The sequence below is a fragment of the Lampetra fluviatilis genome, chromosome 42 (assembly GCF_964198595.1).
Source record: "Lampetra fluviatilis chromosome 42, kcLamFluv1.1, whole genome shotgun sequence".
NCBI classification, from domain to species: Eukaryota; Metazoa; Chordata; class Hyperoartia; order Petromyzontiformes; family Petromyzontidae; genus Lampetra; species Lampetra fluviatilis.
The window spans coordinates 3,564,799-3,573,569 of NC_136316.1; the positions used below are offsets into that span (position 1 = coordinate 3,564,799).

The 8,771-nt window shown below is 53.9% G+C and overlaps 1 protein-coding gene across 1 annotated transcript in view; it reads right to left on the bottom strand.

Annotated features, from left to right (window-relative positions):
• Window positions 1-2,657: 2,657 nt before the first annotated feature.
• LOC144946740 (uncharacterized) overlaps window positions 2,658-8,771 on the bottom strand; it is a 10,468-nt gene continuing 4,354 nt past the window's right edge. The window contains 1 exon segment of the mRNA XM_078875872.1: window positions 2,658-5,614. Coding sequence (XP_078731998.1) covers window positions 4,256-5,614 — 1,359 coding nt within the window. The 3' untranslated portion in view covers window positions 2,658-4,255.

An 8,771-nucleotide genomic window follows, 5' to 3' on the forward strand; every position in this document is an offset into this window, starting at 1 on the left:
CAGCCCACTGTGGCAAAGCCCCGCCCCTCATTGAAGCCCCGCCCCCCCCCCAGATCTCGTTGTCCCTCCCCCCAGATCTCGTGGCACCTTCCCCCAACCTCGTTGCTCCACCCCTCTCTCTCTCTCTCGTGGCCCCTCCCACTCACTTCGTGGCTCCTCCCCACCCACCAACCTCCTGGCCCCGCCCTTCCCCATTTCATAGCCTCTTCCATCCGGGCAATGCAACGAGGTGGATGAAGCCCCCACCCGACCCCCTCCTGACCACGCCCCGTGGTTATTAGGCCACGCCCGATCGCCATTGGGCTACGCCCCTTTAAGCCCCTGACCCCCCCCTCCGTCCCCAGCAAATATTGCAGCCTAACTCCCACAATGCAACACAAGAAGCCGGGGTCGTTCCTCGTGCTGGTCGCACCTCTGCCCCCCCCCCCAACATTCCTGACCACGCCTCTTTCATTTAGGTATGACCACGCCTCCTTCATTAACATGACCACGCCTCCTTCATTAACATGACCACGCCTCCCTCATTAACATGACCACGCCTACCTAGCTTTCGTGAGCACGCTCATTATTAAACCCCACCGCACCCGCCAATCCCCATCGTCCAAATCCTGCGCCCCACGTGACGCGAGAGCGGAAGCGGTCGAGTCGGTCACGTGATCACCACATTCGCCCGATCACGTGGTGGCGTGGTCGGCTATCCAGCAGTGGATGGATCGTGGCTGGGTATGATGATGTGGTGACTCAATACAATAGAGGTGGTGATGATTCACGTGTAATAGTTATTACATCCCCCTGATTCATTAAATGAGACTGATCCTCGTGATGGGCCGCAATGCTATGGGTGTATGGAGGGAGGGAGCGGTGGCGCAGTGGTTAGCGCACTGCACTCTTAAGCGATTCCACTGCGTGGGCGGGGCTAGTGGGCGTGGTTATGTAAAAGAAGGCGGGGCTGAGACGGGGAGGGAGGGGCATCACCGTGTGTCCTGGTTGAGCCTCCCAGATATTTGGTGGCTCTACAAATAGCCACCACGGGCGAATAGACACGAATAAAACATCGATGCCTGTGCTCACGTAATCAATTGTTTACGATTTATTTTTATTTATTTTTATTCAAATCGAATGTTACCCTTCTTAGAACCAGCATTCAACCAGACCGAAAAAAACATGCTAGAACATGAGACAGAAAAATAGAAAAAAAGTATAGATTTTTGACTTAAAACGTCGATTCTTACACACACGATTCCAAGCATCTCTCGCGAGCTTATCGATATCAATCAATGAAATCAATCGATTGCATCAAGCCATTCTCAACAACACCCAGTGTTTCACGATACGATATCAATGTCCGTGATATGAGTGTCATCGCGATATCAGACTCCCGTAACTTTACAATTGCATTTAGAATTTCAGTAAATTAAGTTTTTTTTTCTTTGCTGTCCAGTACTTGAGGGAGAAGACTGCCCACTGCGACAAGTTTTCAAACCATTCTAACTTCATAACAAATTCCGTTCATGACATTCAGATATGCATTTATTCAATTTACTCATCAGCGATTGTCATTTCTTTAATATTTTGTCTGATATAAAAATGTTAACGTTCAAAGAAATCAAATTAGTTTTATAAAACGGACGAAAAGGTTACCGTGGGCCTTTTATTGTGCTATACTAAACTATTTATTTTATTTTACCAGGTGAGGCCCACTGAGCGTTATAGCTCATTTTCAGAAGCAACCTGGCCACAGCTGATAGCTCAACGAAGTGGCTTCTCATCACGTGGAAGTTTATAGCAGCCAAATACTCTAAATGCGTGATGCTGGTAGGAACCTCCTGGTTACACCAGCCCACAGGGGATTATTGTGTCCGTCCGTCGTGCATCAAAAAATGGGAGGGGTGGGGCCTGGTGGAGTGGGGCTGGGTGGAGAGGGGAGGGTGGGGAGGAGCTGGGTGGGGAGGGAGGGAGGGGCTGGGTAGGGAGGGGCTGGGTGGGGTGGGGAGGGGCTGGGTGGGGAGGGTGAGATGGGGCTGGGTGAGGGGTGGGAGGGGTGGGAGGGGTGGGGCTGGGTGGGGAGGGGCTGGTCACCTCGTGGTGCCCTTATAAAACTCAACGTTTAACCTACTCACGCCGGCTTGTGCCCGCCCTCACAGTCGGGCATATTTGCGGAATACACCACGCCGCCGTTGACCCTGGCCATTGACCGAGCAACCCAACGTTCCTACCAGCTCCCTCCGCAGGAATGTGTTGTTAAATCGAAATGTGGAGGAGAAAATCGGAGCACTCGAAGAATAAAAAAAAACGCAACCACGGGAAAAGAGAGAACACGCAAATTCCAAATACAGGATGCTTTAAAAAAAATGTTAACACTTCTGAGAATTTGAAACAACACCTCAAGAAATGTGCCTCCGGGCTCTGGAGACCACCGGGAGAAGATTCCAGGCAACGTGTTGACAATGATGGCGAACAAGTGGAGAGTCGTTTACTTTTGAAGCTATTAACATACATTTGTTACCATGTTACAGTGTCGGGATCCAAACTCTTGAGCTCTTTCGGTAAAGTCACGTAGGTATGAAAATAATAGATCACGACGTTTCGATCGCAACACAAGCAATCGTCATCAGGTGGGACAACCACAGCAAGAGAACACTGCTGTGGTTGTCCCACCTGATGACGATTGCTTGTGTTGCGATCGAAACGTCGTGATCTATTATTTTTCTACCTACGTGACTTTACCGAAAGAACCAAAGAGTATGTTACAGTGTAATATCCGTTCTTTTCTTCCATTAAAAACGACAGTCCCATGTAAGTGTTCACATTGTTTTGAAGCATCCTGTATACAGGCGTCGGGGTCAGGATCGAACCCACGACCTCCTGTATACCAGGCGAGGTAGTTAACATCTAGCCACCGTGGCGTCCCACTAGGTTGTGGAATCGCAGAAACACTCGTGGTCGCCCATCCAGGTGCTATCCAGGTTCAACCTGCTTACGCTTCCAAAATATGTCTAGATCGGGTGCATATATTATTTTTATTATTCTATTTTGTGTTTATACAAGCCGGCGGTGGTCAGTGAGGGAGGTGACGGAATGAATGGAGGGACAGGGGCTGGGAATGGAGCTGGTGTTGCTGGGGTAGGTAAGGCAGAAAAAGGTGGAATGTGATGTTTTTGGCCAATACCAGTTACATTTTGCCAGGTTTTTGTTGTTGTTTTTTACGAGTTGAGGAAACAGGCAGAACCCGGAGGAAATCCATGCAGAACAGGGGAAGAGCGAAGACATTTTTAGACGAAACATTATTTCCAGGAATGTTCCGTCTCCATTTCGGGAGTAAACAACAATCCCCCCCAAAAAAATCATCCCACTGTGGTCAATTCAACGAATTTTGTCAAAACAACACTCTGTGGATCCACCGCTACACTCAAGGCACACAACAACGGACAACGTCCACGGATGACGTCTCAATGGAGTTAACGTTGCCCGCACTTTCCAAGCAGGCTGCGTTGAGCTTCATAATAGAAACTGTGCACTGTTCCTTGGGTGTCGGGCTGGTAAAAAACTTGATAACCCACGAATATATATACTAGCTATAAAACCTTTAACACCTGGCACCACCACCAGCATGTAAAGGGGAGTCGAGTCGAGGATTTAATGCACGGGGAGAGTGAGAGTGAGAGAGAGGAGCGGGAGAGGAGAACCCCGCAGTCCAGACGGGAGGGCCAGTCCGTCCAGACGGGAGGACCCGACAAGAGGGCGGTCCAGACGGGAGGGCCAGTCCGTCCAGACGGGAGGACCCGACAAGAGGGCGGTCCAGACGGGAGGGCCAGTCCGTCCAGACGGGAGGACCCGACAAGAGGGCGGTCCAGACGGGAGGGCCAGTCCGTCCAGACGGGAGGACCCGACAAGAGGGCGGTCCAGACGGGAGGGCACGGGGTTCCGCACGGGAGGACTCAGTGGTCTGGCAGAAATGATTTGACGACCCCGACAAGAGGGCGGTCCAGACGGGAGGGCACGGGGTTCCGCACGGGAGGACTCAGTGGTCTGGCAGAAAGGATTCGACGACCCCAACAAGAGGGCGGTCCAGACGGGAGGGCACGGGGTTCCGCACGGGAGGACTCAGTAGTCTGGAAGAAAGGACCTGACGACCCCGACAAGAGGGCGGTCCAGACGGGAGGGCACGGGGTTCCGCACGGGAGGGCACGGCGGTTTATATGGGAGTGCTCGGCGGTCCGGACACCAGCGGGGCCATCCATTCCGCACGGAACTTTCACCTCCTGCTGCCGCGGAATGGCTGCTGCTGCTGCTGCCCGTGCCCGCTGGAGCCAATGGGCGCAAAGTCGTGCTTGCTCCCATCGCCGGCGCCGAGGCAGACTTCGCGGTAATGCACGCAGCAATCCTGGCACGTCACCTTCTGGCACGAGCGGCAGCTGAGGGCGCCATTCGCGTCTCCGCAGAAGCCGCAGTGGATCGTCGCGAGTGACGGTTTTGCCGGCACCGCCGCCGCCACCCCCTGTTGCTGCTGCTGCTGCTGGTGCAGCTGCTGGCTCTTGATGCTGGACTCGGAGCGCCGAAGTTTTGGCGAAGCGCCGTCGTCTGCTCCCTTGCACGCGTGCAATCGCATGCACGACTCGCACAACGGGTCCCGGCAGTAGCAGCACTTCTCCACCGCGGCAACGCGGCACCGGTAGCAAACGTCGAACGTCGCGGCGCCAACGTCGCCGCAGCTCCTGCCGACGCTGCCGGCGCCGGAGTCCGACGAGACGACGGTGTTCGTGGCGCGGCGTTGGTTGCCGCGCATGGACACGCTCTGCTGCTGGTGGTGGTGAGAGGGGGGCGCTGCTTGGCGTGCCACCATCTCGGCCCCTGTCCCCGAAACGTTGGCGCCTGCCTGGAATCGGCCGCGAAAGTCCGCGCGGTCGCTCGGCGAGCTGCTCATGCGCATGAGCGACGGCGTCGGCCGGAGAATGGTTTCGTCGCGGTCTGCCGCGCCACCACCACCGCCGCCGTCACCACCGACGTCGTCTTCGTTGTCCTGCGCCAACGCGGCCGCGATGGCGGCGTCGTTGCGCTCCCGCGAAGCGCGATCGGCGCTGCTCAGCACCGCCGGCAGGATCTCCGGCGCTTCCACGGCCAGCCCCGAAAACGACGCCCCGTGGAAACTCGGTTCCCCGCCGCGGCCGCCGACACCGTCGTCGTAACCGTCGTCGGCGGCGGCGCCGGTCGCGGCGGAGGCGGCGGCCGCTTTGCCGGCGTCGCCGTTCGCCGTCTCGGCGGTCGCCGCCGCTCGCGCCAGCGCGGCGACCTGCGCCTCCAGGCCGCCGCGCGTGCCCCGCCGGCGCTCGCGCACCACGTGGCCTAGCGGGAGGCGGAGGGCGCCGGCGCGAGTCGCCATCTCCTCCATGAGCCGGCACTCGGCGGCGGCGAGGAAGAGGTCGAAGGCGACGGCCAGGGCGACGTCGGGCTGGGAGCGGCCGCGACGCTCGTAGGCGACGGCGGCGACGTCGGCGCCGTCGGCGTCGTCGCTCTCCGGCGGGCAGCGGTTGAAGCCAAGCAGGTGGAGGATGCGCTCGGTGTCGTCTTTGCGCAGGACGCCGCGAACCCAGTAGACGAAGGGCCCAGAGAAGGCCTGCGCACGGACAGGTGGACAGCGACGGAGCCGTTAGTTTAGCCGGGGCTCAGGCGCCCACCGCTGCTGCGGAGTGCTCAGCATGAACGGTGTTGTGCGTGCAGTTTGTACATTTACAGGGACTCCTCTAAGTACGAACATTCGACGTAGGAACTTTCATAGATACGAACAAACTTGTGCGTTTGTCCAATCGCCCGTTCGGACCGAGAGTCGTAAGTTCAACCGCCGTGCAATAGATGGCGGTGGTGGCATCTACATGTTTAGACCATGAAGAACCAGTGGCATCTACATCTACGGGAGATTATATAACTTTTAAAGCCATTCCCCGTATTTAGTGTACACGCCGTACAACTTGTTTTGAACCTAACACGTTCCTAAGTAGAGTCTCTGTATTTGTTCGTGGAACATGTGGTCCATAAACTCCTTTCTGTCACCACGCATTAAAGTTAAAGCATTAAATGACTATGACTGGTGGTCTCCGAACCCAAGTTTAGGCAGCGTTTTGTACGCGAGTACACACCACTGAATCACAATCAGAATATGTATTGATGCTGCAGGAATCCGGCGGGTTCAGAATGTTACAACAACAAACAGCACAAAATCACGATAGGCGTGCAAAGTATAGGAAAGGTAAGCAAATGACTTTGAAAATAAATGAGTAAAACTACCTTTTTTTTTTCCCGGGCAAAGCCCATTGGCCACAAATGACAGCTCAACGAAGCGGCTCATCACGTGGCAAGTTATCGCAGAAAAATGATTGAAAACAGGACCCTGCGGGGTGGGCTGGTAGGAACGAATAACCAAAGAATATAAACATAATGTATTATTACACTTGTTAAGCCAGGAAAGCCCCACTGAGTCAAAAGGTTTTTGTAGGGTCCTGCCAAGTATTTGCAGTAGGGGGCGATGTTGATACACGGACGGACGGACGGACGATATAATCTATTGGTGGTCTGGTCCACTTCGTTCCTACCAGTATAATCTAAACTAGACTGGGGTCCCCCAACACAAAAACAAAGATCACCCATGTAGCCTCAGCAGCCTGTTGGGGCAAGTGCTGTTAGCGAGCACCCATGAAGGCCGGCACGGCACACGAGGGGGTGGGTGGCCAACACCACGCCCGGCCGCCTTTGTCACCCCCCATTAGCGATGGTTCACACACCGCACCAGGTACTCATTTGAGGCTGAGTCGACCGCGGGGAGGCTCAGGACCGGTTCAGACAATCGTCACAATGTGTTGGCCGTGAGCGGGAATCGAACTCGGGTCTCTTCCGGGTTCGTAGCGCAGCGCAGCGCTAACCGCTACCGCTCCCAGCGCAGCCCCGAATGAAGTCGCGGGCTGGGGATGACATCAGTGAGACACCGCAGTTCCCCCGAGAGAGGACCACACGTGGCATCTGGATATATTGTGGATGTAAAATTATACAGGGTTCCCTCGGTTTTTTTTTCGCGAGGGATACGCTGCGGAGATGCTCGTGAATATAAAATTCGACCTCAGATAAATGCACAAGCTATTAAGTACGTGGATATGAATGGATAATAATAACTCTAAAGCCATTGATTAAAATATGTAGTGAAGACGAATAAATATTAAAGTATTAAATGTCATTACTTTATCCATCACATTCTCTCTCATCATTTTATTTCATCACTTTATTTCTCTCTCTCTCTCGATGCGGATAGCCAAAAATCGCGGATAGCCAAGTTCATGAAAAACGAAGGGAACACTGGGCATGCGCGTAAAACGATTTATGGGGTTCACCGATTGGACGACCGATAATACTAACCATGAAGCACCGGGGTAACATCGACTGGAGTTGTGTGGTTCGCGGGATCGGGTTGATTTATGTTCGAGTGTTACTGTCAGTGTTTCCCGTGATGCCGTTCTGATCTCTATCTGGCTGTCACTGCCCTGATCTCTATCTGTCTGTCTCTGTCTCTGATCTCTGTCTGTCTGTATCTGCCCTGATCTCTATCTGGTTGTCACTGCCCTGATCTCTATCTGGTTGTCACTGCCCTGATCTCTATCTGGTTGTCTCTGCTCTGATCTATATCTGTCTGTCTTTGCCCTGATCTCTGTCTGTCTGTCTCTGTTCTGATCTCGATCTGGTTGTCTCTGCCCTGATCTCTATCTGGTTGTCTCTGCCCTGATCTCTATCTGGTGTTCACTGCCCTGATCTCTATCTGTCTGTCTCTGCCCTGATCTCTATCTGGTTGTCTCTGCCCTGATCTCTATCTGGTTGTCACTGCCCTGATCTCTATCTGGCTGTCTCTGCTCTGATGTCTATCTGTCTGTCTCTGCTCCAATTTCTACATTGTTGTACTTCGTCACTCATGCAAATCGTGGCATCTCGAGTTCTCACCTGGTTACAATAAACATCGACTTGAGACTCCGCACGAACGCTGGAATGTCATTGCTGCTGCTGCTGTTTTGGTAAAAACCCCGTCGCCGTGACACCAGTTCAGGTTTTAGATTCCATTTTCCTTCCACTTTCACTTAAAAGCACACGACGGTGCCTTTAAAATATGCCCATTTCCCTTTTACAGCCCAGAATCAGCAGTAGAAATCGTTCCCCTCCAGTCTACGGCAAAATGTTAACCACATCGCTTGGTATACAGAACGTTGTGGATACGATTCAGACCCTGACACCTGCTGTATATTTGGAGTTTGCGTGTCTCTCTCCCCGTGGTGGCATGGGTTTTTCTGCGGGTCCTCCGGTTTTTCCCTCCACATTTAGAATCAACATCGCGCGTTTAGAGTATTTGGCTGCTGTACATTACCACGTGGTGATGATAAGCTCACTTGGTTGAGCTATCATTTGTGGCCAGGTCACTTCTGAAAAAGAGCTACATAGCTCGGTGGGACTTGCCTGGCCAAGTAAAAAACAGTTTACGTTGAACTTCTGTCGCACCGTGCGTAGCCAACCGCATGGTAATAGCAGGGGACGAGTTAGTTTACCCATCGGACAACCACCGCCAGTCACGTGACTTCTCCCCAACAAGCGGTTCTCGTTTCATCGACCACGGAGCGACGACGACGACGACGACGATAGGCCGAGTCGATCCCCACCACCGCCACCCTCCCCGGCGCAACGAGAAGTCGAACTCGCCGAGACAGCCACCGAGCGGACGGGAAGGGGGCATCGTGGCTGTCGCC